Here is a 27,068-nt window from a genome sequence, read left to right as displayed (position 1 = left end):
CTCATTCCCCACCACCGGCTCACAATTATTGGAAAAAAACCGGCACTGCTGCTGCAGTGAAATTAGTTATTGATCTCTTGTCTGGGTGACAAGCGCGGCACTTAGCTGCGGGGCTGCCCTCCCCACGAGCCGGCCCCACAGCCTCCTCCGCTCACTGTGCCAGGGCTCAGCATCCCTGGGGCTGTCCCATGGGTGGAGGTGACAAGGAGGCAACTCGAGGTCTTTGTGCTCACCCCAGCTCCAAAGCTGCTCCCCAAGGATGTTTTGCCCACCCCGCCGCACACAATGAAGATGTCAGCAGGAGAAAAAGGGCTCTGCCTCACGCAGGATGGGACCACTGAATGCTGACAGTCCCCTGCTTTTGCCCTTTGCAAAGCTTTGCTCCCCCACCCACACCCCCTCCCGCCCCCAGCCATCTCCCACCCCTGCCACAGGGACTGGGGTCAGGTTGTCCTGAGGCCTTTTCCACCTCCTGATAACCTGGCCATCGGGAGGGAGATAAGGCAGTAGGAAATCAGGCAGCAGAAGGGATTTTGTTGCCTGGAAAGACTGCACATCCCTGGCTGCAGCTGGCCGCAGAGGCTGGCCCAGCATCAGCCGCCTGGTCCTACGGGGACACAAAGGGACCGATGAGGCTGGGGCAACGGTTTCTGCTCATCCAAGGGTCACTTTCTCAGTTTCAACAACGCGGGGGGGGAAAAAAAGGTACTTCTTTCCTTCTTGCAATTCCTGGTGTGAGGCAAGAACAACGGGGGACATTTCAAACAATCCTGTTTTACTCCGAACATGGTCACCAGAGAAATGCTTCGCTCCAGGGCAAAGTCGGGGTTTGCTTTCCAGCAGGTTTGTTTGGAGTCTCACTTTTGCTTTAATTGAGGTGTTTCTTTTACACAGAGCAAGGGTGTCACTACCAGGGATGTGGTTTGAGGCTGGCATTTGAGGCATGGAGTCTCCTCAGTCACATCGGGGTTGTTTGTCTGTCCATAGGCGTTTATTTCCACCAACTTTTCACCCCAGAAAGCAACTCCCTGAAGGGATCCCTCCTGGGGTGTAATTAAAGTGGCTTTTGGGATGTAAATGAAAAGCCAGGTGATAGGTTCCTGGGGGCCAGAGGTCTCTGCAAAACCCACATAATTTTTGCTTCGGCTTCTTCTGTGGGGTCTCTGCAATGGGGATGTGGCCAGTGCCCCTCTGCCTAGAGGGTCTCATAGGTGGTGGGTGTAGATTTGCATCTGGGGGTGTCCCCGGAGCTGGTGGCACTGCCGATGTGTACAGCCTGCAGGCTGTGCTGGTGGCAGGGTGTCAGGAGAGGACAAGGTGGGACAGGATAGATCAGAACCTCTTCCATGAGAAAAAGCATCAGCGGGGTGGCAGGCAAGGGGGAACAGTGGCTGGAGGCCACTGAGGCCTACGAAGGTTGTTCATGGGGTGTCCGTAAGCCCTGCAACAAGGGGCACAGCAGGCTCTCATCTCCTGCCTCCCCTCAGCATCCCAGGCAGCACAGGACCCTGTCGGCATGGGTGTCCCTGGGGAGGCTAGGGGATCCTGGCCCCTTCCCCAGCCCTGGATAAAAGCCTGGGAACAAAGGCCTGTGGGATGTGGGAGGCAACTCCCGGCCAGGGGAGGGTGGTGGTGGTGGTATTTGTTTAGCCTGAAGGGAGAGGAAACGGCATTTCAAAGTGTTTCACTCTCTGAACCCTTCACAGCCCCCCTGTGTCCCCTGCATGGCTCTCGTACCCCTGCGAGAGGGCACTGGGTCCCCTACAGCCAGAGCCGGGTCTCTGCTGGGGAGGGAAAAAGAGAAGATGGGAAAGGGAAAAATGGCAAATCCAGCCAGGAGGAGGGAGCAGATCGCTGTGGGAGTGTTCCCCTGGCTCAGCCCCTCTCTGGGTGGCGAAGTTGAGGATGCCCCAGCTCCAAGGACCAACTGCTGGGCTAAGTGTGAGCTTGGGAATTCACATGTTTCTCCCCATTCTCTCCATTCGAGTTTGGTTTTGGGTCTGGGTCTTTTTGGGGGTGTATCTTGGGTCTGGATCAAAACTTGCGCCTGGCCCCTTCCCAATCTGCCAGTGCCCAGAGCAGAGCCGTGGACACCCGGGTACCCTCGGAAGCACCAGAGGAGGCTGGCAGAAGCCAGCCAGGCAAAGACCATCCCTTGCGGACCTGCCCAGGCTTCCCAGCAAGGTGCCACCAACACTGGGAGGGCTTTGGCTACCTGCGGTCATCCCTGGGCTGCTTTTGCAGGTCCCCTCATCACATCCATCACCCAAAGCTGGACACATCCCTGCACAGACCCTCCAGCCCTCGCTGCAACACCAGCCTGTGTCCCAGGGATCATGGCACACATGAGGTTTCCTGGGGCTGCTCACCAACCTAAAAGCATCCAATTCTTCCCCAGTCAGACAGGGAGGTGCAGCACAGTCAGTCATCGGTGTCTTTTCATGAGAAGCAGCTTTCCAGTTTGCAACTGGTCACCCTGCCAGTGCGTCAGCCTCACCCTGTCACTGGCACAGAAAGGCATCATGTGAGTGAGCCAGCGCAGCTCCAAAGCCCAGCAAAGCTGGGATGTGGATCCTAACTGCTCCCGACAGCCTCCAGAGCCTTGCACTCCGCAGGCACTGCACAGAGATGAAGAGGCAGAAGCCTACAGATGATGGGGCTGACCCTATCCACCGGCTCTCCTGCCTCCCCACTTCCCTCCAGCACGCTGGCGGAAGCTGAGCCCACGCCGACAGTGGTGGCTGGGCAGATGGAAAGACCAAATGATGGCTTTGCAGGGGGCCTGGGATTTGTTTGAGCCATCGCTGTCTCAGTGAGTGACTTCGAATAACGGATACACTTGAGAAAATCGCCATCTGCTCCTGGACAATTCGCAACCAGAGGAAAAGGTGAAATAAATTCAGTGACTGTATTATCTGCCCATCCCCAGCTTCAACAGCAGGGTCAGGCTTTGTGCAGCATCCTAAAAGTGATTTGGGAATGAGAGGATGGTTTGGGATGAGCAAAGAGTGGAAAGAACGAAGAGGTGAGGGCCCCAGGATGCTGTGCCTGCAGCAGGGCTCTCCCAGCATCCCAGGTTTGGTGATTTTGGCAGGAACACGAAATCTCACCAGATCCGTTATTTTTTCCCATCTCTGAATTTCAAGTGCCTCCTGCTTCCAGCTGGGCTGGAAATACCGCAAAAACAGATGCTACAATGCAGCACATTTAGTGTTTCAAACCCAGGAAGAAATCAGAGATGAAAAATAAATGCAGGGTGTTTTGTAGTACTGGCCGGGCTGCAGATAAGTCCAAGGGCAGCTGGAAGAGCCCTCGCACCTACGGCCCAGCCCACGGCAGGCTCAGCAGCTCCAAAATGCAAACCTCCTGTCCTCAGCAAAGCAAACCCATCTCAGAAGCGGAAACCCCACACAGCTGATTTTCATGCCCTTGCAATTAGGAGGGGGATAAATCCCACCCCAATGTCACAGCACCATGTGGCAGTCCCTGAGCTGGAGGGATCCCTGAATTATTAAATTCAGGGGAAGTATCATCTATAGTCTCAAAACAGGAACGGTCAATCAGAGTCTTGACTGAAAACCTGCAGACCGTGATCAAGTTCCACCGTTCCACCAGAACAAAGTCTGAGGGGACTCTGCTGAAGGAGAAAAAGTCTCAGCACTTGATCTTGCAGGGGCAGGATGAGCTGGGGAGGAACCAAGTTGGATGTGACCATTTTTGGTGGCCTTTCGCTCCTGGCAAGCCCAAAGCAAGGGTGCAGAGGTGCCTGACACCAGCATTGCCCTGCACTCCTGCACCAAGGGGAGCCTGCTGCACAGGTTAAGGCAACGACAGGGTTTTCGCACCCTTCTGTTCCTCCTCACTGGACTTTACCTGGGCATGAGGGTATGTTTGGCTCCTGGGGAACACCACCCAAGCTGGCACCACTGGCCATTGCCTTGGCCAGCATGGCCAACTTGTCCCACCCCAGCCCTCCCAGCCGGGGGCACGTAACCCACGTGGGTTGGCTCAGCCTGACGCCTGCCCAGCTGGCCCCTCGCCCCAGAGGGGGGTGTGCTGCCAGGCCCTGCACACCTGAGATACAGCCCTGGGCCTTGGTGTGCTGCTGCAAGCTGCTGCAGCCCAGTGGAGCTGCGCCAGGACTAAACCCTCCCGAAGGGGCAGCAACTGCTGGCACCGGTGCAGACGCACTGGTGTGCCCAGACAAAGCTGGGTGTGAGCAGAGAAGAGCCCCCCTGACGTGTTTGCTGCACACACAGGAGATGAAAGCTCCTGTTCAGTTTTTACAGCGGGTGGGAGATGGGCAAGGCACTGTCTCCAAGCACTGCTGTCACGCTCAAAGAGAGAGTGCGACCCAGTGCTGGAAGCACAGCCCCGACTGCGGTGTCACGGGGAGCTCCCAGCTGGGGGTCACTGCGGGGCCCCCCCTGTACAAGGTCCCGGGGAGCACCATAGCCCCACACAGGTCCCATTTGCCAGCACAGCATCCCTGAGCTGCGGCAGGCAACGGGAATGATGCTCCGGCGCATGCTTTGCCTTGCCGTGGCTGCTGTTGCTCCCTGCAGCTGGTCCCCTTCTCACGGGGGATGCCGGGGGTGCTGGGTCCCTGCCAGGACCCCGACCGGCTGCGTGCCAAGCAGCATGGGCAGCTCTCACTTGGCACAGAGAGGGAAAGCGAGCACCCGGGGAGCACGAGCGCAGCCGGCAGCCTGAGGAAGAAGAGCAAGAGCATGGGGAGGCAGGCGGGATGGCAGGGCAGACCGCGTAGCTGAGCCGCAGCGAGCGGGAGCGGGAATGCGAGGCTGAGCAAGCGAGGGAGAGGGAGCAGAAATCTGTTGCCCAGGATGTGTGCTTCGCTGTCAGCCGGCTCTGATTAACGGGCTGCCTTCCAGCTCCGCGCCGGCTGCGTTCCTGGCAGGAGCGGAGCCCCCCGGCTTCCTGCCGTAGGAGTGGCTCGCTGAAAGGTTACATTTGCACAATGTGCCGCTGGAAAAGCGGTGCCAGAGGTTGCAGGCGGGGGAGCCGGGCAAGCGGGCGAGCAGGCAGCTCCGCTCTGCTCTGCTCTGCTCTGCCTGTGTAATGGAAAAAACCCTCTGGGGGACGCGCAGGAAAATATCAAGTTACGCTCCCCCAGCACAGCAGAGCTGGGCCCGGCCGGCCCTGGATGGGGGGAACGAGGGTAAGGGATGGGGAGTGATGGTGGTGTACACCCCCAGACCCTGAGCACCGCTCCAGATCAGCCCCAATGCTGGGAAAAACAGGGCTCTGCCCATGCAACCCCATCACCATGGGCTGCAGGGCAGTGAAACCCTCCTTCATGATGCTGGGTTCCCAGGCAAGGTTTTGCCCTTGCCATAATCAGGATCCTGTGTCTCTGCTGCTTGGTGGGGAAAATCGAGGTTGCTGAGGGGAAATTTCCAAATCTGGCAAGGAATAATTTCCTTCGATGGAGATTCAGTCCACACCACTGTGATTTATAGGCCTTGACACAGCCACAACTACATCCACACACATGCACACATCTCATCCCCCACTTTCCCAGCCCCGCTACCCCATAACTTTTGGTCTGGAAGTATTATTTTAGTGTCTGGAAAGTCCAGCCCCTTGTGGGATCGATGAGCCCACCATAGCTGCTCTCTGCTCCACAGCATCCCCTAAAAACCTCTGCTCACCTCCTCCATCATCCCTCTTGCACCAAAGTAGTCTCCTTCCGAGTGGCTTGACATCCTCCAGGGCAAAGCCCTTCCTCCCTCCCTGCACAAGACCCTTCCTTTCACTTCTCATCTTTTTATTGCAACTCAACCTAGTCACCTTTTTGCCCCCCAGCTGAAGAGGAAGGGATCAGGGCAGCAGAGGCAGCACCCACCCTCACTCCAGGGTGCTGGCGCCAGCTTGCTCTGCTTTCCAGGAGCCAACATTTTCCTTTTTGTCTCCTTTGTTTCCTTGGTTTCAAGGTTTTTCTTCCTCGTTGAGACCCTAATTAAAAAAAACCCCAACAAGTAGGGAGGCTTCCCAGATTTCAGGCACTTGGAGGGGGACCATAGATGCCCCTGCAGACTCTCCCTCCCTGGGCATGGGACTCAATGGTCTTGCCCTGGTTCCTTGGGTTTGCCCCACAGCTTTCAAATCTCACTCTCCCCCTGTGCCAGGGCCAGCCAGAGTCCAAACTCCACAAGGTCCCTCTGCTTAGCACCCCCCAGCCCTGGTCCCCACCACGCTAGAGTGCAAGCCCTCCCCCTCCCTTGTACCCGGCTTCCCTCTGTGTCTTGTTTTCATTAGGATTTGGAGATAAGCTTCCAAATAAAGGCAGTGTTTTCAACCACTTCATCTTATCAACCAGCATCCAACTACCATCCACCCAGTGGGCTTGGAAGATGCTCCAAGGGAAAAGGAGACCCAAATGCCCAGACCTCTCCTCTAAGATGCAAACCAGCCCCACAGCCTACAGCATGGCTCCAGAGGGCACCAGCGGCTCTAAGTTATTATTTCTACCTTTAATGGCCCCTGCCCAGGGACAGCAGTGGTAATGCAACCACATGCATGAATACAACCCAAGGACCAGCTCAATGCACCTGGATTTTATTCCTAGTTCTGCCGCTGGCCTGGCGATGACCTTCAGCAAGTTGTTTCCCTACCCTGTGCCTGTGTTTCCACTTGCTCTCCCACCACCAGCCCTTTCTAAACCCAGTGATGGTCTGCCCGGCGAGATACTCCCCAGCCTGAGAAGACTCCATCCGACTTCACATCACACCCCCCACAAAAGGTGTGCAAACAGCAGCAGCTCTGAGCATCAGTGGGTCCTGCATCCTCCAAGTGCTCTCCAGAGCCCCCGCTGCCAAGTCCCCTTCCCTGCCGAGCTCCCTCCCTGCTGGGCCGTTCTGTGGCTTGTTTTTAGGGCGTGCGTGCAAAGGCCTGAATATACGAACCAGCTGCTGGTGGCTTCCAGACCCCAAGCTGCTCTGGGGAAAATCAGCTCCTTGCAGGAGCTTTACCATGGGGGCGTCCCCTGGGATAGGGCTGGAAAGTCTCGCTCTCTTCCTCCAGGTCTTGGGGACCATGGCAGGGGAAGAAGTCCTCCGAGGAGAAGCAGGTGGGAGTAACACCAATGGTGGCAGCAAACTTGCCACCCTAAGCATCCAGTTGCTTGGAGGCAGCAAACCAACCCAAACACCCCAGATAAGCCCTACGACTGTTGCCCAGTGAGCCCCTGTTAAAGTTCTGGCCTATCAGAGACCATTAATGGCAGTGGAGGAGCACTTCTACCTGGATGGAATGGAGAGGAACACAAATAGCAGCCACTCCTACCCCTTGCTGGCAGGATCTCGGTGCACGGGAGGCAGATGCTGACCCAGGGTGTGGGCAGGGAAGGCAGGAGGCGATGCGTGAGAGCCTGGGCACAGTGCCCCTCTCACGCTGCAGCCCTGCTGAGCTCCCTCCCTACACACAGCAGAAGGTAGAGGGTGCTGGGTGGTGGCTGGGGGGCAGCGTGGCGGGCATGTACCCCTCCCCATCCCAAGGGAGGATGGTGGTGGTGCAGCCTTGCAGTAAATCCAGCCCTGGGAGCATTGCAGGAACCTGTGACCAGGGACAGCAGGGGCAACCGTGTCCCATGTTAAGTGCCTCCAGTGCAGAGCAGATGATTAGAAAAGCCTGGCTCCCAGAAACCTCCACTGCCAGCCCCGTTGCCAGAACATGCACAGAACCCCAATGCCAAAGCATGGCCAGGACACCCAGCTCTTTGGGGAATCAGATCTGGCCATAGCACTCACCATCTACAGATGCGGGCAACATGGTGGCTTTAGGGAGCAAGGATGTCACACCAGGAACTGCTGGGTCCTCTGGCCTCTGTCCTGCACCTGCTGCCTTCCTTGAGCCAGAGCATGTCTCAAAGATGAGGTTGTTTCCTGTCCTTTTCCCGCAACAAGGTCCCCAACCATACTGAAAAACCTCGAGTCCTCCAAGCCCTCACTTGTGGACAGTAGAGATCTGGCTGATTGCATGAGGCTGGCTTTTTTCCTCCTTTCCAGCTGTTAAATTGCATTATAGACAGTTAAAAATACATCGCATACTTTCCTAATGTGACTTTTCTGTGGTAAGCAAGCAGCACGGCTGTCACCGAGATGTTGGAGGGCACAGGGAGAGCCGCTCGCCTGCGCCCATGGATGCCCAAGCAAGAGGCTCTGCTGGCTTGAGAACATGTGGCCCCAGATTTGGGTCCCACCGAGGGGAATCGCATGGCCCTGTGGCAGCTTTGGCCTCAGCAGACTGACTCAATGGCTCACTGTCTCTTGCCTCAGTTTCCCCACTTGTAAAAGCATTTGTGGTCCATCCTCTGTGATGAGATCTCACATTAACCAAAACTTGGCATCCTTTGTCAGGCTTTACAGGAAAAGGGTCCTTCACACAGGGATCAGAGGTTAATACAAGTCCAGGGTTGAGCCAGAAGTGATCTGTTAATAGCGTTATAACGAAGAAGCCGAATTCCTGAGCGTGACTGGAACTAGCTGCATGGCAACCCATGGGAATGCTGGCAGACACAGCATGGCCAGAGCCTGTAGCGGGCATGGGGCAGTGCAGAGGCAGCCCAGCTCACCCGAGGCAGCAGCATTGCTGCAAGCCACGGGTGAGCTTGGATGAGTCTCCCGTTCTAGCAGCATGGCAAGCTCTGCTGAGGTCTGGGGTGGGTGAGTGGGTGGAAAAAACATTTTTTGGTTTGCTAAAGTGCTGGAAGGAGCAACCTTGGTCCCCGAGGATGGCTCCTCTCATGGCTGGGAGACATCCATGGTCTGGGAAGGTGAGGGGAGGGCAAAGGTGATCTCCCCTCAGCTCCTGGTGCTGGGAAGGGGGGTGCATCAGCCTCTTGCACCCCTACCAGGCTGCATCTAACCCAGACCAACCCCGACAGACAGCTCCTCAACCTCTCACAGGACCGATGCTGTGGCCTCAGCATGGGCCGGGGCAGCAGAGGGGAGTGCAGAACCCCCAAAGCCGTGGCACCCTGAACCCCAGCGAGGGGCTGGGCTGGGGAGGAGAGCCTGCAAGACGGTGCGGAAGGAGTTAAACCCCCAGCACTGCCAGCCCCCCCTCCTGCTTCTCTGCTAACTTTGGGAGGAAGGGAATAGCATAAAGGTAAGAGTGGAGGAAGGAGAGAGGAGACAGATGAGAGAAGGAGCGAGCAAGGAAGAGGGGGGGAGCGGGAGAGAGGAACAGACGGCAGAGAGGGAGAGCGTGGGGGGGAAGATGCTGACGCTTCTCCTCCATCTCGGCAAGAGGCAGATAGAGGGGAGCAAGGGGGGGGGGCGGGGGGGGGGGGGGGAAGGCAAAGACCAAGGGAACATGGGAGAGGGAGAAGGAAGGAGCCGGAGCGAGGGAGCATGTGTGAAAGTCGCAGTGAGAGAAGGGGCCTCTTTGATTCCCTGTGCCTCATACCAGACAGTGTCTAGACTGCAGCAATTATTGTCAGCTCAGAACACCCAGGCATTGCCATTTCAGCTGAAAGGGAGCTTAACAAAGAGCGAGGAAGAAAAAAAAATACCCTACCGGCAGAGAGCTGGTCTCCCCTCCAGCATGAGGGGCTCTTCGGAGGGCCCTCCATCGCCCTGAGCCCCCGGCGAGCCCCAGCCCCAGGTGCCCTCGTGGTGGGGGGGAGCAAAGTTTGCTGCGGAGCAAGGCAGCCATGGGGTGTGAGCAGTTCCTGGCCCGGCCGTGGGGTCCTTGGCTGGTTTTAGGGTGCAACCACCAGGCTCAGCTCTCCCTGCAAGTCCAGGTTATGGACCTCTGGGCAAAAGGTGCAGGGCTTGGGGAAAAATGCCCCCCAGGGAGGTCGGAGGTGGCCCAGCAAAGGGGCAGCTTCCCCAGTGGGCAGCATTCAGCCTGCTGCTCCCTGGAGCTGCTCCCCGGGGCCAACAGCAGACGATCAGACAGACAATTCTGCCTCACCGCTGAGCAGCGGGATGCACACGCCTCCTCCAAGCAGCAGGGATGCAAACCATAGAGCTGGGCACTGTCCCCCTGCTTGGCGACCCCAATGCACACCGCTCTGGCAGCTCTTCAACTCCCATGGGTTTCAGAAAATGATGCGAGGTCACTTGCGCAAAATCACAGGAATAAAAATCATCCCTCCCCTCCTCCATTTCGTCTCACCACCACCATTGGAGGAGTTACCATTTCCCCTCTCGGGCCCTTTGCCCTCCGAGGAGCTTTTGTGCCTGTGGAGGTCTGGCATGTGGCTGAGCCTCCTGAGAGGGAATTAACACCCAGAACTGGCCAAGAGACAGGAATTCCTGCTGTCCATTGGAAACACCTGCCCAATGCCCACCCTGGCTCTCTGGTGGGAGCCAGCTCCGAATACCTCAGAGGGGAGCAGGTCAGGAGGAGCTCTTGTATACCCTGTCTCCACCATGCCCATGGTTTTGGAGGTGGCAATGATCCCACCCCACTGCCCATGGGGCTGCCCTGTAGATGAGCCCCTTTGGGAGCATCCCTAGCTCCAGCGCTGTGCCACTTGTCTTCAAAATTGGGGTGCAATGAGCAGCATGGCCAAGTGACCTTCTCCGCTGCTGGATGGCACCAGGGACCATCACCATGGAGGCTTATGTCCAGTTTGTTGGGAAAGGCAGCCGATCACTCCAGACGCCGGAGTGCAGCTCAGGTTTAATTAGCACTTTTAATGCTTGGAAAGAAGGTACAAGGGAATACCCAGAGGGCTGGACATGTTTTCCTCACTAGCGATCTGGGCTGGTGACAGGGAGGCTCCCCAGCTCCAGCTTGCTCACCTGGGATGGGCTGACATTGCCCTGAGGTCTAAAATATGGCAAATACCCTTGGCAAGCCTCACTTAGACCTCTCAGAGCAGGGGCACCTCTGACAAAGGATTTTTTTTGTAGAAAACCCAAACAGTGGGCATGCTCTGCCAGCATGGGAAGCAGTCTGAGAGGTGCCCGACCCAATGCTAGCTCAGCTGAGCTGTTTGTCGCTGGCCCCTCTCTGCCTTTGGAGAACACTGCCCATTTTCTGGCCAGGTCTGGTCATGTCTGCTGAATCAAGTACATCTTCCCTTATGTACATGGCACCGATGTTACTGTGTGGATAAAAGCAGCCCCACTCAGGATCTGTCTGCTGTGGCAGACCAGTGGAGATGACAGCAGAAGTCCTGCAAAAGACCAGGATGACAAAATCTGCCTGGGCAGGGACTTGTCCCCTCATTTTACCTTGGCTAGCTGTAGCGTGTCTGTGGAGATGATGTAGTTTCCCAGTGCAGAGTTCTCCAGGCGAGAGTCAGAGAAGAAAGGTGCCAGCTCCGCCCATTGCTCACATCTCCCATCACCATCCCATTGCAGTGATACCCTCGGCTCCCAGTGCCATGATGCTGAGCTCCCTCGTGAGCCGTTGTAGCTGGCATTGCTTCTGCATCTCAGGGACAGGGTCTCCAGGTCTGCCAAAGCCCAGCACCAGGGGCTTGTAAGGCTTCCACTGTGGAGGACACTGAGCTTCCAGGAAGTGTGGGTGCTGCAGTGAAGTAAATACTTGATATGAGCAGTGGTAGGGCTTCACCTTGTGAGCTCGGGACAGCAAGTGTTTGACCTTCACAGGGAACTTTTGGCCAACCTGCCCTGACCCAGGGCTGTGCCACGAGGAGCCCAGACCTGTGACATGACTTATGGGCTTGGGGAAGTATTCCCCCCAAAATCTGCCAGCTGCAGGGCTGCAAAATGACCGCCCAGGGCTTTGTACTAGACCAGACAGCCACACGGTGCAGCAGGACTGCCACCGAGGCCTCTCCGCAGGTCTCCGATGCCAGACTCCCAACGAAGCATGGTGAGGTGATGCAAGGAGACCTTGCTTTCTCCTCCACGATACCTTCAGCGTCCCGCCCTCAGGCAGCGTGGCCTGCCTTCCAGAGCAATCTGGGGAGCCCCAGCTCGCCACAGTATCCCTGAGACCCAGCCCCGCAGAGATGCAGGGTCCCACCAGCAGCCCCTGAGGCCACCAACATGTGCCCACCGTCAGGCTGCCCCAGGTCCCCTACTTCCCGCAGCCCTCTGAAATGGCCACGGTCCCAAGGAGAGGAGGTATCCGGGAAGCCACAACTGCCGCCTGTGTGTGGGAGCAGGTGGGTGGGAGGGAAACCGGCCGCATCCCGCTCCCCTGGCATGCAGCCCGGGGCACGGCCATGTGCCGGGAGAGGCTGGAGGCGGCCAGGGCGCGGGGCAGCTGGGGCGCTCGGGGCACTGCTGCCAGCCGGGCCTGGCACCGCGCTGCTCCTGTCCCCATCACCGCGCCGGGGCCACGCCGGGCAGCACGCGGGACTGCCCTGACCCCTGTGCTGTGCCACGACCCTCGCTTGCCTTCCCTCCCCTCTACAAAGCTGTTTGCAAATGCCAACTGCCTGTTTTCCAGTTCCTCCAGATTTACACCACCCCACCACCCCCCTTTCCTTCCTTTCTTCTTCCTGGGTTAAAAATAATCAAGTTTCTGGGAAGCAGCAACTCCTGCTGCGCCTGCCTCCGTGCACTCGCGCCCCGGAGAATAGCTCAGCTCTCGGCTCTCGGCTCCGGCCCCTCCTCGCTGCTCTCTCCTTCCTCCTCCCCACCCCCTACAGGGATCTGACTAATATGCTTGGGCTCTGCTTGCCAGCTCAGCTGGAAAGGAATTTAACCATTGCTTGGCCTAGAGGGAAGAAGCGAAGAGCCCGGTCCTCCCCCCGCAGAGGAGCGACCCTTCCTCCATACCGCCGGACCCCTGGGCTGGGTCCCAGCCCGCCCACACTCCCTGGCGTGCTGGCCAGGGGGTGATGGAGGAGGAGGGACGTGCGGTGCTAGCACTGCACAGCGAGCGATGGTCCCAGCCCCGAGCCCCCCCCTGCGGGTGCAGGAACCCTCGTGGACTCCCTCGGAGGGGTCCTGCCTTCCCCTAGGCCAGGCAAGGGGGAAGGCAGTACCCCATGTGCTGTGATGGCCGTGGCTCGGCTCATGGGAGCTCCTCATCCAGCCACGGATGTTCCCCAGGCACCCACCCCTCAGCCTGCAACTCACCACAGGCCTTGGTGCCAGTCAAGGGTGGGAGCTGGGGTCCCACGTGAAGCTGCTTAGGGATCACAGTGGGACCAGCTCCCGGGTGCGGGGAGCTGTGGCTCAGCCCTGCTGCGGTGCAGCTCTGGCAGGAGCTGGCAGCCCTCTGCCGAGTGCCGGGACTCAGCCTCTGCTTCAGTACAGTGGGTAGGAAGCAGCGAGCAAAGGCAGTGTCACACCTGGGTAAAAACCATGCGGGGCCTGAGGCTAAACCCTGGTGCTAAAAAAGCTGGTGTTTGTGCAGACCATCTCCGCTCTCCCCTCTTGCCAGCAAGGCTCTGAGCACAAGCAGATTTAGCAGCACATGACAGGGAGCAATGTCTCTGCTTACAGCAGGACAAGCAAAGCACAAAGCCTTCACCAAGGTTATCCCAGAAAGTCTGTGGCAGAGGTAATAGCTGACACCCCCTCCACCCCAAGGCTTCAGCTTCCTGGTGTATTGCAGCATCTTCCTCCCCTGCCAAAACCTCCCCCTGAAGTCTCCTGGCCATTCCAGAAGGACTTCAAGGCCAGAAATCCCATGCCCAGCACCCCAGTGCTGAGCTGAGCCAAGGGCCGCCAGCTCAGCTGCTGTTAACCCCCCATGCTGGCTGGCTCAGCCTGGCTGCTGCAGTGCCGGGGCACAAACTGTCCCAGAGGAGGACGCTACCTTTCCTGGAGTCTGCTGCTGGGTGAGCTGTAAGCACAGCCCTGCCGGAGATGGGGCTGGGGAGGAGGAAAGGGCACTGGGTAAGAAGCAGGGACCCAGACAGCCCAGGCTGGGATGCTCTGTAGAGTGGGGTCCAGCATATGCCAGGGGAGGGAGGTTACGCTGGCAAGAAGGAATCTGAAAGAGGAAGATGTCTCCTCTCCAAATCCTCCTTTAAATGGCAATTCTGCTGTAAAATAGGGTAGGATGGAGCTCAGTGTTTGTTTTTGCTGCAGGACCTGAGCGCGGCTCAGTCTGGGACTGCAGAGTCAGGCTGGGCTCCTCACTGGCACAGCCCTGCAGGAGCAGCACTTTCCGCAGCCCCAGCTCAGCTCTTTGCAAACATCCCTGCAGAGCCATTGCTCACTGCAGGGCTCAGGACACCAGAGAGGAGGGGAATAAGCTCCCACCTCGGCTTTCTGCCCTGGCTGCTGGGGCACAAGGCAGCAGGATGGATATGTGGGGGACCTGTGAGCCCCTCTGATGCACAGCCAGAGCCCCTGTGGCCCCATGTGGCTGACGGTCAGGGGATGAAGAAAGTGATGGGAGGACACAGGAGCCAGAGGTGAGCAAGGACACTCCCATTTGCTCCCCCATGCTAAATTCCCTGGTGTCTTGGGAGCTCCCCCCAGCCCTGCCTGTCCTGCAGGCCTCGCAGCAACCTCAGCAGCCAGGAAATGCTGGCAGGAGCAAAAGGGATTGAGAAACAGTAGGCAGCAGGATGAAACATGAGCCAGCACAAGCAGGATGTGACTTGGGGGTGACAGGGACTGCCAGAGGGGTGTCACCAGGAAGCCATACCTGGTGCCTATCCTGTGCCCTCCCTCTCACGCTCCACACGGCCAAGCCCCAGCCCAGCCTCTGCTCCGCACACAAGTCACCAGGTCCTGTTTGTGTTTCACCACTTCAATTCTCTGTTAACAGCACAGCAATGCCTTCTCCCACCATCCACCACAGGGTTCTGCACTCCCGCCCTTCTCAGGGCTGTCACCCAGGGCTGTCGCTGCCACTGCAGTGCCCCAGCCCTCTCACCCCATCTGCATGGCAAACCTGATGTTCCCCAAGGTTTTTTCAGCACATACTGGATGGCAGTGGTGGGAGGTTTGGGGTGAAGGGGGTCTCAGACGTTGGCTAGACCTCTCCCTTGTCCTGCCTCAAATCAGCTGTTGTGGCACTGCAGGAAAGGAGAAAGGAGAGGATGAAGGAGAAGAAGAGAGGAAAAAACCCCAGCAGGAGTAGAAATCATTTTTTTCCCCATTAAACATCCAAAGCAGCTTTGCTTTGTTTTTCTGCCAGCTCCCCTGGCTGAGGCTGGCCGATCTCAAGGTGGCCCTTTCCATGGGTGCTGTCTTCCCTGCAGCTCCCGTCTCCTTGTCCCTCACCTGCCTGTCCCCTCTGTGTGCTGTTGTCTCCAATGGGGACTCCAGCACATTGTCACATTTCATAGCGCCAGCATGGCCAAGGAAAGCCAACTCAACAGCCACTCCTGCAAAATTTGCTGATTGGGAGGAAAGATCCAATGCCAGGCACAAGCCACAATTCCCAGTCTATTAAAAGGCAAGAAGGGATGAGCAAAGAACCCCCCTGCCACCCCAAAATGCATTAAAACCCAAAGACCCCAATAGGCAAGACTGGACACAGGCTTCCTATTTGAGTCTTCCAATTTTTGGTAAACCTACTGTTCCTCCACAACCAAGGAAACAAAATCACCCTCAGGTCTTAGAAAGATGAGAGTGACCAAGTGAGTAGAGCACAGCACAAGACCCCATACAGCCCCACAGCTGGTGCCTCCATGCCAGGGTTGGAACTGGCCATGGAAAGACACCCCGTGTTTTCTGGGCAATAGAGGCACTCCTGGATCATGGATGGAGGAGAAAGGTTTTGAACTCCCCGGCTTTGTGGCAGTTCACCCCATATGAACCCTGGCTTCGGCACACCCCGGTATGAGCACGGATGAGTTGGCATTGCACAGATCGCTCGAGCAAGGGGACCCATTTTACTCCCTCCAGCGAGGGGTCAGGGTCTAGCTGAGGTCCTGGAGGTTCCCGGGGCCACCCCCTGCTGCTGCAGGGCATGGGACAGCTTTTCAGAAAGGGTATGTCCCCGGGGAGGGGGTGGGAGGTATCACTGCCCTCTCCTTTGCAGGGGAACAGCTCACACAAGTGTCACAAAAAGCCAGTGCTCAGCAAAGGGCTTTTGCTGGGTTAGTGTCCTTCCAGCCAAGGAGTTCAGCTCAGTTCCCAACGCCTACCTGCACCTGGGCTCACAAGCCATCCCTCCATGTGGGGAATTACTTGCCCCACATGGGGAAAAACAAAGCAACAAGGAGATGGATCCAGCAGTTGAATCCAGCTGCATCCTTTCTGTGGGGCAGGACAACAGGGAGATGTCAGCCTGCTGTGGGGCAGAGCCCAGGACACCCAACCCACTGCACCCCCTGGTAGATAAGGGCATCCCACATCCCCACAGAAAGACACATGATGGAAAAGACCCTGTTATGCAAACATCTCCAACCCTGGCCCACCAGGCAACAAAATCTCAAGGGCTCCAAGATGCTGCAGCTCTCCTTCTGCATATCTCCATGCAGACAGGTCAGCAAAGCACAAGGACGTGCTCCCAGGGGAGAGAAAGCACCAAAGCTTCAGAGGGAGAAATGGGGTATTGGAGTGCAGTTTAGCCTGACGGCCAGGAGATCCTTCCGGGATATGTCTCTGGACCCAGGAAGATGCAGGAGCAAACCACCACATCCCAGCAACTCTGTGAAATGTCATAGTCGCTCTCTGGGTGATGCAGTATCTCCAAGGTAGGGAAAAACCTTTCTCCTCCATCCATGATCCAGGAGTGCCTCTATTGCCCAGAAAACACGGGGTGTCTTTCCATGGCCAGTTCCAACCCTGGCATGGAGGCACCAGCTGTGGGGCTGTATGGGGTCTTGTGCTGTGCTCTACTCACTTGGTCACTCTCATCTTTCTAAGACCTGAGGGTGATTTTGTTTCCTTGGTTGTGGAGGAACAGTAGGTTTACCAAAAATTGGAAGACTCAAAAAGGCTGAATCATCCTGAAACTCAGAATGAAGTTGAAAAATTGTTTGGAATGAAAAAAAGAAATAATCTGTTTTGGGCAGGGGGAAGGCTCTGAGGATGTCAAACCATCTTCTTCCATCACTCGCACAATGAAATGTTGTATTTGAACATTATTTAAAAGAATCTTTTTGACTTTATCATTCTAACAAATCTACTTTTTTCAGTTCAAAAAATCATAATGTAAAATAAGAGATCTAATTAAAATTAGGTAACCCCCAAACATAACAAAACATAAACTTTTCAGGCCAAACCAAATATCCTGGCTTTACCTAAAACAACTGCTTCCACTGGTATGGGGTATTTTGTGGGTTCTTTTTTTTGTTTTCTTTTTCTTTTCCATTTTGCCAGAAATCGCCTCCTAAATCTCTGTTCTGGGTTGACACAGTCCAATTCCCACACACAAGACATTTCCTTTGGGCATCAAGCAACACTCCTCATTCATTTTCCCAGCAACATCGTACTTCATCAGTGGACCAGACCCACTGGAGTAACCATCTTCTCCAAGAAGGTTGAACACACTGGTTCACCTTGCTCGCAGACCTCTAAGCCTGCCCTGTGCAACCTTCACAGGACCCTCACCCAACCTCAAAACCCTCGTTATTGAAGGATACTTAAGCCTCCTTAATAATAACTCAACAACCCAACAACCACGTCTGCTCTTACAGTGGAGGAACCTCCTCTGGGGAGGGGAAACAGTGTCTTTTCTCAAGAGACCTGCTTTCCAGCCGAACCTGATCCAGCCCAACCTGATTCAACCCAACCTTCTCCTTGCCACCACCCACAGCCCCAACCTCCATCCACTGCTACCCAGACCAAATGGCATCATGTCCAAGTCCAAGTTCACCATACAGCCACGGCTAAGAAGAGGGTTTTACCACCCAAAAAAGACAAGTTTCCCTAAAGGCTGCTGCAGGGGAAGTTGGTGGGGTGCATGTTAGACAAAGAGATGCCGGGCTGCATTTCCAGCCCTGGTGCCTAGCTGCAGGGGCAATTGGCAGCAGGGCTGTGCCCTCTGACCCCAGGCAAAGAGGTGAAACCCCAGGAAAGTAGCAAACAAGTCGAGGCGTAAACACTGCGTGAATCCACAGCACTTCAGCGTGGTTTGTTATCTCCGCTTAGACTGGAGTTGGTGGAGCTGGGTTTGAGAAGAGCAGAAATATCAGCAATTAAAGATATGTCGTGTCAAAAAAACTCTAAACTGATTAAAGTTGAAGGCTCCGTTTTCTTCTTTTCATCAGAGAACGGAATCAAAACCTGCCTGGAAAGACGCGCTCCCCCCGTTCCCAGCGCTCCGAAGGCAGCGCCTGCATCCGTCCTGCTGTGTCCCTGCATTTTAATTACTACCTTATTAATATTCATGAGGCTAGGCACTCAAGGGGGATTGCAGTCTGTCATTCTCTCTCTCTTTCTCTCTCTCTCTCCCCCAACTCTCTCGGCTGAATCTGTGAGGGTTTTTTTTCCCTTCCCCTTCCCAACAGTTGGTGTGCTGCAGATCTGTACGCGGCCGAGTGTGCACGCAGCCCCGAAGGCGCCGAGCGTGCAAGGGGCCGCAGCATGGGGAGGGCACCTGTGCTTGTCGGTGGTGGGCGGCACGGCTCGGGGTGCGGGTGGGTGGGTGGCTGTGGAATTGCCCCCACCACATGTGGCAGCCACAGCATATGGAGACAAAACCGCCACACACTCGGGGTGTGATGCTGGCACATGGGCAGAGCAGCCCGCTGGGGTGCGGGAATGCTGGCGCACGTGCGAGCGGGTGTGCAAGGAGCTGGGAGGGCAGGGGGCAGTCGGTGTGTACTCACGCTTGCGTGCGTAACTCCTAACGACTCATTTCTGAGCGCTGGGGTGGTGGTGTAGGACCTGCACGAGAAGAGCGTGGCTGTGCAGAACGGCTCTGGGTGAACGCAGCTGCCCTCAGCCCCTGCCTCACCACCTCTCCTTGGGGACCGAGCACCCTGCACCTCGGTTCAACCCTGCACCCCGGCTCTCCTTGCTCGGGCAAAAGCAGCCACTGCTGAAGCGGGCAAGAGTGCCATGGCACAGCCAAGGGGCCACTGTGCCCTTGGTGGAACTGCAGCCTTGGCCATCAGGGTGAAGCAGGACCTAACAGGTCTGGCATGCATCCACAGGGGGGTGATCCCCCTGGCTGTGCCCCGCTTGCTGGCTGGGCAGGTTGGACCCCGCTTGTTTTCTCAGGCCCAGGGTGCTGGCACGAGCTGGGAGGAGAGAGGGCAGAAAGCCTGGCTTGAGGGCACACAGAGGGAATGGGCTGGCAATGGAGCTGGAGGTAAATTGATTTTCTCATTCCTAAGTTGAGCAATGTGGGGTTTGCCTGCTCCTCACTACCGTGCAGAATTTAACCCTTTCTATATTCATTACTGGAAACAGTGGCCATGTGGGCTGCAGAGAGCTTTCCTGGCTTTGCAAACCCTGCTCCTCCCTCACTGGAGGAAACCACAGGAGTGTCAGGTTGTCCCCTCCTAGGTCCCTGTCCCCATCCTTTCCCAAGGGACAGTGCTGGAATGATGCAGGGCCTGGCTGCAGGCAGTGGGCTGGTGCCCCCATTACCCCATGCTGCTCAAAGCTGTTGGCAAGGGGGTGCACGGGGCTGCCCCATGCCGAGAGCCACCAGCTGCAGGGTAGAGCCCACCTCCATTTTCCAGGCAGCTGCAGCCAAACTATAATCCCACCTTCCTCCAGCATCTTCCTCTTGGCTGATGGCACCCAAATAACCATCAAGAGCCCAAAGCCCCTTTGGGGACAGATCCTACAGTGCAGAGCGCTGCCTCCCCATCACCAACCACCTGCAAGCAACCTGTCGAGAGACACTCCAACTCAGCGGCTCCCCAACGCCCCACTTGCTCAGCTCCACAAATATTTGAATTAAGGTCCCCTGGGGAGCTGCAGTCACAGAGTAACTGATTTCTCCTCCTTCATTATATCTCTGTGTAATTTACCGAGGGACGGCAGCGTGTGCCTCCGTTAGAGCGAATTCCCAGCAGGACTCCCGAGAGCTCACAAATCAGGCAAAGGCAAGGCATTAGAATATGAAAGGTGAGGCTGGTCTCCCCACCAAGGCTCATCTTGCTCTCACCAGCTCTGCCAGCCCCAAATTATGTTTTATTTTCACCTGCTGCCTTTTGTGCAAGTGGGGAGGTGATGGGTTGGAGACAGGCCACGAGGCTATGCCCTGGGTCTCTCCCCCGGCTCCTGCTCCCTTCTGAGCAAAAAGAAGGGTGAAAGGGTCCCCCCTCCTTCTTGGCAGCATCTCAAGAGATGCCAAGGAAGCCGATGCAGCGAAGGTTTCAAAGTGAAACCATGTCACCTGGCCCTAAAATCTCACTTCTTTCTACCTGCGTAAGTATCCTGTGCCTCAGTTTCCACATCTAGAGAAAAGAGCAGTCACTCCGCCATTTACTAGTTTAAGACCCCTGACACTTCAGATATTGGAGGTCTATAAAAGACAACTGGCATTATGGATCCATCTGTGTTGCATCTCCAGCAAAGAGGAGCTGGAGGACAAGTTTGCCAGCATAGCTCTATAGTTACCAGAAAGAGCTCAAAGAGTTGCCAAGGAGAAAGAGAAGAAAAGAGAGGAATTTGGACCAAGGATGTACAACTGAGCAGCTGCTTGGTGTCACTATTTTGTGAAACATGAGGTGTGAGGAGTCTGGTCTTCAGCGGATGCACCTCAGCCTGAACCCTACGCAACCAAACCCATGGCCAACCACCACACCTCAGCCCTGTGCCGAGGTGCCAGGGTGGGAGGAGGTCACCCTGAGGGCGGGAGGCATTCATTCATGGTGGCTAATGGAGGATGACCAGACATTTTGAAGGTCTTTGCAGCATCTATGGGCTGAGTAGGAGTTGTCCCTCTCCAAACCCCCTGTCCCTGTCTCCCGCCAGGGACATGACACCAGAGCAAAGTGGTGGCTGGGCTCGGACGCAGCGAGCTCTCTGTTCCAGCTATGCTGCAAACAGTGGAGGGCAACATTTTGCTTCCTGGAAACTCGGAGAAAGAAGTGTTTTTTCTGAAGAGCTGCAGCTCATAGGCAACCTGTAATGGAGATTTCAGAAAACTGGGTGTTCCCCCTTCCACCTCCTCTGCAAAGACAAAGACTTGGCAGATGGTGGTGGTGCTTTGCAGGGCTTCTGCTAGGCTTTTCTTTGGGAGCTGGGTGCACAAACTCTAGCTCTCATGCTTCGCTTTAGAGGTGCAAGCGATATGAAATCTGCCCATCCCAAAATCTGCTTGTCCCCAGGCTATCTCAACTTCTCCGAGCTCTTCGAACAGGCTGACTTAAAGACCTGGGGCTGATCAGCCTTTAACAAAGAGCTCCTTTCTCCCCAGCCTTCACCAGTTGGAGTTAAATAGGCTGCGCTGAAACCAAACCAAACAAAGCCCCTGCAAAGCAGCTCCAAATCCCCATTCCCACCCCAGCGCTCTGGTTTTCCACCCCCACCTCCCACCCCACCCCACCCCACCCCCGAGCCTGGGCACACCGCTCCCCAGCACACTATGGCTCACCCTCCGCTCCAACCCGCACGCAGCGAGGTTGCATTCCCTGCTATACTCCTTGCTGCAGGGCATCCATGGGAGGCAGTGAGGGGGTGTCTGCAGGGGGAAACGTGCCACAGAGCTGCTCCAGCCCCTGCCTGCAATACCCCTCCTCTGGTGAATTTGCTCAGGACTCTGACCATGCTGCTGCTGGTGCCATGAACCCCCCTGGAGCAGCTCAGGAGCAGCCCTCGTGGGTGCCACGTGGCTTTCACAGGCATTGGGACCCTGACAAGACCTTTCCAAGCATGCCACCTGACCCACCTCCTTGTAGCTCCCATGGGGCACGTTCACCCTCTCCCACTTTGGGGGGCAGCTCCCCGTCACTGGGCACCAAGCCCTCCTCCCCCTGGCATCACAACTGCCGATTTGCTGAAGCAGTTGCCTTCCCCAAGCAGGGAGGTGATGGCAGACAGGGGTCTCCATCAGCCAAGGGGGGATTTTTGGCAACGCCAGCCCCTGGAGTGGCTGCTGGCTCCCGTGTCCCGGGTGTGCGAAGCATGGGGGTCTGCGGGCTCTCTGGGCAGGCAGCTCATGATCAAAGCGCTGAGCGCAGCCCAGGGCTGGGGGGAGGCAGGTGGCGTGAGATGAAATGGAGCAAAGTTCTCCGAGTTCGGACGCGGGAGTTGGAAAGGATTTGACGGCAGCTTGGAAAAGGAGGAGGAGAGGGCCGGGAGCAGCAGCGTTCAGCAGAAAGGAATGTCCTGATGGGATGGCAGCCTGAACGCTGGCCAGGACCCCCCCCCCCCCCTTCCCAAGGCTGTTTAAAAGCCCCAGACCTCTCCAAGCCCTTTAATTGGTGCTTTAAAAAACTTCCTTGTTCCTTGACACGGTGAGGTTTGCGTTTCATGCCCAAAATGACTCAATTCCCCCTCTCCGCTCCCCTACTCCATCCCTGAAAAAAAAAAAAAAAATCTCCTTTGAAAGGTTTGCTAGAAGCCAGCTCCGTCCCCCTCCCCGCCAGCCTCAGTAGCCCCCAGCCCTCACCCCACCAGCCTCTTGTGTGTATTCTTGTTCTCCCCTAATAATCCACATCCCAGCTGCCTCCCTCTGCTTTCACCCTCCTCCTCCCTGCCTCTCTCGCTCCCTCTTTCTCTCTCCTCCCCCCTTCCTCCCCCTTTCCATAACTCAAAAGCTTGTCAGGCTGGTTCCAGACTGCTGGCGCCAGGCTTCACTCCAGGAAAAAAATAAAGCAAAAGAGAAAGGCATGCAAGGCAAAACAGCCCCGCCACATGAACACACATCAAACCAGCCCTTTATCTCCCCGGAATGCTCTCCCCACTGCAGAGCTCCCTATCCCGGCCCAACTGACGTGTGCTCCCCGTCCCTGTAACCCTAATGCAGCAGCACCAGGCTGCAAGCGCACACGCCCTGGCAGAGAAAAGCGAAGGAGCAAATACAAGATCTATTATTTATAAGTGTTATCAATTATTTAGAGCCTTGGTGCGGGGAAGGGGTGGGGAGAGGAGGCCATGGCGGAGGCAGCTTTTACCCCGGCAATTCAGGCGAGGGGCTTCTGGCCAGACCCACCTCCCTGCTGCCCCTAGCTCCTGCTCACTGGCGGGGGGGTGATGGAGTGTTTCCAACACTGCCCCTTGCATCCCACTGCACCAAAATAGGGTTATTTCTTACCCTGACCCTTCCTGCCTTCAACTGAGCAGGGCTTCTCCCCGCAGTGAGCCCCTATATCCAGCTGTAGAAGCATCCCAGTCCTGGCACCCTCGGGGGCATTGGACCCAGTGCCCAAGCGAGGGCTGCACCACCCCACATGCAGGGTGGCCAGCTCTCACACATGGGGACCTGGCGCCCTGCCTTCTGGCTCAGGGGACCCATCAGCCCTCCAATAATGCAAATTTTAGCATCAATATGCATTTTCTCAGGCACTTCCAACAGTTGCTTTCTAGGTTTGCCGGTGTGTGCCCCCATGCCACCTCTCCTTGCAGCCTGGAGGATGCACCACACTGCCCAGCACCACCCCCAAACAGCAGCGGTGGCCAGCACAGTGCTCTGGAGCCCCAGGTCACCCTCACATTCAGCCAGCCCTGACAGAGCTGTGTCGGTGCAGGGCAGGAGGGGGAAGATGTCCATTGCTCTCTCTCCAACTTATGGAGGTTTCAGGTCAGTCTTAACCCCAAAAGGCCAATCGCAATATTCCAAACCCAAGACCCTGCCCAGGCCGCAGGAGGAAGACTACACAGACTACACAGCCCTTTCCAGCTGTTTTCTCTTGGATTTTGGAGCAAACCCCAGCCCACCATGTTTGTGATGCTGCTGGCAGAAGGTCCTGGTCACCAGGCAGGCGACACACTACAGCCCTGTACCCTGTGCTGACGGGCACGGCTTTGTCCACGGGCCATTGCTGCAGTCTCGCAGATGGCTACCACAGCCTCCCCGTGAGGTAGCCGACTTTCAGCAGCAGATCGCACTGAAGTAGCTACAGTGGGAACGTGTGATGAAGTGGGTGTGTTAAGAAGATTTTTTTTGGCAGACTTTGGGATGACTTTATTGCTCACAAGTTCTCAAGTCATGGCTGAGTAACACACTCATCGCATGTCTGGAACAACAACGACAAAAAATCCCTTACTCCAGCACAAAACAAATAGCCTGGACAAAGCATGTTTGCTTTGCTCCCCTTCCCCACTCCAGCTTTGTGTGGCCGGGGGCTGCAAGGCTCCCACGTGGGCTGCAGGCAGCTGCTACCAATGAACCTGATATTTCCCCCTGCACTCTGGGAAGAGAGATGGGCAGCGGCTCCCACCAGATGTACGCACGAGCATCAGCCCCATTCCCAGACTTTCCCCAGTGGGACTGCTTCCATGCCAGTGGGCCATGTACCTGAGGCACAGCAGCATCGTCTGCTCTGATAGGATCTCTGGGAAACAACTTTAATTTGGGTGGCTGCTGAGCCCAGACTTCCACAGTGGAAGGTGCAACCTCAGCCTGCCATGGTCTGAAATGTTTTCTTCCCTGCAGCACCACATCTCCAGCCAAGTGGTGTGAAGGCTCCTGAGCTGGGTCATGTGAGACCCTCAGATGCACCACGGAGGATAAATTTCTGCTAAGTGGTTTGGATGCTTCTGGGTGCCCAGAGCCCTCTGGGTTAAGGACAGAAGCATTCCCACCTCCGGTGCCTTCAAATCTGAGACACCAGTAGCTGCTCTTGAAAAGCAACCAACAGATTTCAGACCTGGAGGGAAAAAAATCTGCTATCCTCTGCTCCAACAGAGTCAACAGAGGCTGATCAAATCCCTGTGGCAGCTCAGAGGGATCAAGAAGTAGCAACTACCTGCTTAAGCCCATGGGTGCAAAGAGAGCACTCTCCTTTGTAGGTAGGTATGGAAATGAAGGTGAAGAGGGACAAAGTGACTTCCCCAAGGTCACCTGGGAAAAGTTGCTGGAGAGCCAGGAACAGACCCCAGGGCCTGGGGTTTCTGCTGTGCAGCTCCCAAGTGCTCCCATCCACCCTGACCTACCCTGGGTTGACCACAGCCCTCCCATGGCCCCACAGATGCCACAGAGCCCCTTCTGAATGCCCCTCCACTGGAGAGAGAAGGTCAAGAGCATGAAATCCTCCAGATGTTGGCTTTTGGGTGCCAACAGCTTCACAAGCTCCTCTTTATCCCCAAAGGAAGACCTCAACTAGGATGGAAAAATCTTTCCCTTGAGTAAAGAAAGAGTAGGAGCTGCTCTCTGCTGTTTACTGTCCCAGTTCTCCCACACCAAAGGCTAAGGACAGATGAGAACTAGTTGGAAGAAGGGGGAAAGAACCAAAATTATTAATCCCATTCCATTTTAAGGGGTACAAAGGGGATGTTTTTGTAGATTTTCTACTACATTTTCCTTTTTTTTTTTAATTTTGAAAAATGACATTCCAGAAAAACCAGTCCATATAGTTGCTGTTCCTCCTCCTGAAAGAGCATATCTTGGGGAGGAAAACAGGGCAGCTTAGAGAAGGAAGAAATTTCACTGAAGATTGAGGAGGAGAGCAGGACAGAAAGAACCCTTCATTTAGAAATGTCACAGGCAGTTTTGCAAAGAAGAGAAAAATCCCATTATGTTGAGAATTTTTCACGAAAACTTTGTGTGCATTTGTTTTTTAAAGGCTCGGGTTTTTTCCAGCTAAATATAAAACCCCACATGCAAAAAAAAAAAAAAAAGAAAAAAAAAAGTCAGCCATCCCTGGGTACAGCTGAGAGCGCTTGAAGGGACAGCAGCTACCCTGGGATGGCTTGTGCTGCTTCTCAACAGGCGGCCCTGATCGTGGTGACACGCCAGCTCTCACGATGTGCCAGGGAAGGTTGGAAGGACATGATCTGTCGTGTGCTGCCTTTAAACAAACGTGGGGAGTCGGGTCGGCAGTGCACCATGGCAGAGCTACAGCGAGCCAGAGCTGATGACCACCAGACAGGCGTGCTTCCCTGCAGTCAGCTCCTGGCACATGGGGACGTGGATGCCTGAGAGCATCCCTGGCTGCACATGGCTCCTGGGTGAGGTCCAGAGCTGTCCTGCTGGGTGCATTTGCTGCAGTCCCTGATGGGCACCTCTGGGAGCCCCAGTCTGCGGCGGGCTATCCCTGACCCAGCCTATTCCCCCAGCCCATCCTGGGGGGAAAAGCAGGAAGCAGCAATGCCACTGGGACAGAGCACACGGGTGCTGCAGCTGGTCCCAGCTGTATCCTTTTCCCATTTCCCTTCCATGCATGCAGCCAGGCTCCCCTCCCCGCTGAGGTCAGCTCCGGCTATTCTCTCCTCCGTTTCCCCTGCTCCTGCCATGCACTTCCCATCTCCTTTTGATATTTCACCTTTGCTGCGTCATTCCCCATGGGCTGTTTTGGGGCTTGGGCTCACATGGATGTGCTGTACCCCCGCTGTTGTCAAAGAGCCTCGCCTCACCGTTGGGGACTGCCTGTGCTGCGGAGCACATGAAGTAACCCGGCTCACACAGATAAGCGTTCAGCTGAACAAGCACAAGCCTAAAAGCTGAGCTTGCATCAACGGCCTTGAGCAGCACAAGACTAAGAGGGGAAACACCATGAAAAATAACGAGGAACTGGGAAGAAACAGAGGCTGGGCAAAACAGAGACTGTTTCCAGTAGAGATGGCTACATCCAGAGGTCTATGTGTAGTGCTGGCTTAACCAAAGCTGAGCAGGACCCGGGGCAGGCAGAGGACCTGTCTCATGTGGCAGCTACCTGCTGCCCCATGCTGCTAAATCAAGGGAAACCCCGATACCTCACATAGAGGCAGATCTCTCTGGGGTGTAACAGATGGGACAACCGAGCACCCACTCAGCTGACACCGGGAGCAGCACTTTGCCGCAGCACGAGCAAAACCCCCAGTGGGGTTGTGACAGCAGCTTCCTCGTGTTCCCACAGAGCCCCAGGGGATGCGAAGAGAGCAGCTATGCTCCTCCCCAGACGGGGTGACCACCATGCTCACACGTGCCCCATTTTGGCCAATCCTCCTTTCCACTGAGGAGCATCAATGCTGAACAAACCCCGTCCCCACTGGCCCCCAGCGCTGCCTGCCTGTGCTCCCCAGGTGGCATCGGGCCAAACCCCTTAACAAAAGAGGAACGAAAGGAGAGCGCTCATTAACTCTGTGGTAGATTCCCCTTGACAGAACCCAGCAAGGAGCACCATTCCCCCTGCCAGAGCAGAGCCGGGCTGGCAG

General features: G+C 56.2%; 1 protein-coding gene across 1 annotated transcript in view; it reads right to left on the bottom strand.

Moving 5' to 3' along the window:
* Positions 1-27,068, bottom strand: part of LOC129736832 (uncharacterized) — a 126,591-nt gene that overhangs the window by 2,975 nt on the left and 96,548 nt on the right. Inside the window, exon 3 of the mRNA XM_055721081.1 lies at positions 11,211-11,508. Within this exon, the coding sequence (XP_055577056.1) occupies positions 11,211-11,508 (298 nt within the window). The remainder of the gene's footprint in view (positions 1-11,210; positions 11,509-27,068) is intronic.

Source organism: Falco cherrug, chromosome 9 (assembly GCF_023634085.1).
Source record: "Falco cherrug isolate bFalChe1 chromosome 9, bFalChe1.pri, whole genome shotgun sequence".
In the NCBI taxonomy this organism is placed as follows: Eukaryota; Metazoa; Chordata; class Aves; order Falconiformes; family Falconidae; genus Falco; species Falco cherrug.
The sequence above is the reverse complement of the archived record's forward strand: the minus strand, read 5'-3'. Positions and strand labels throughout refer to the sequence as shown.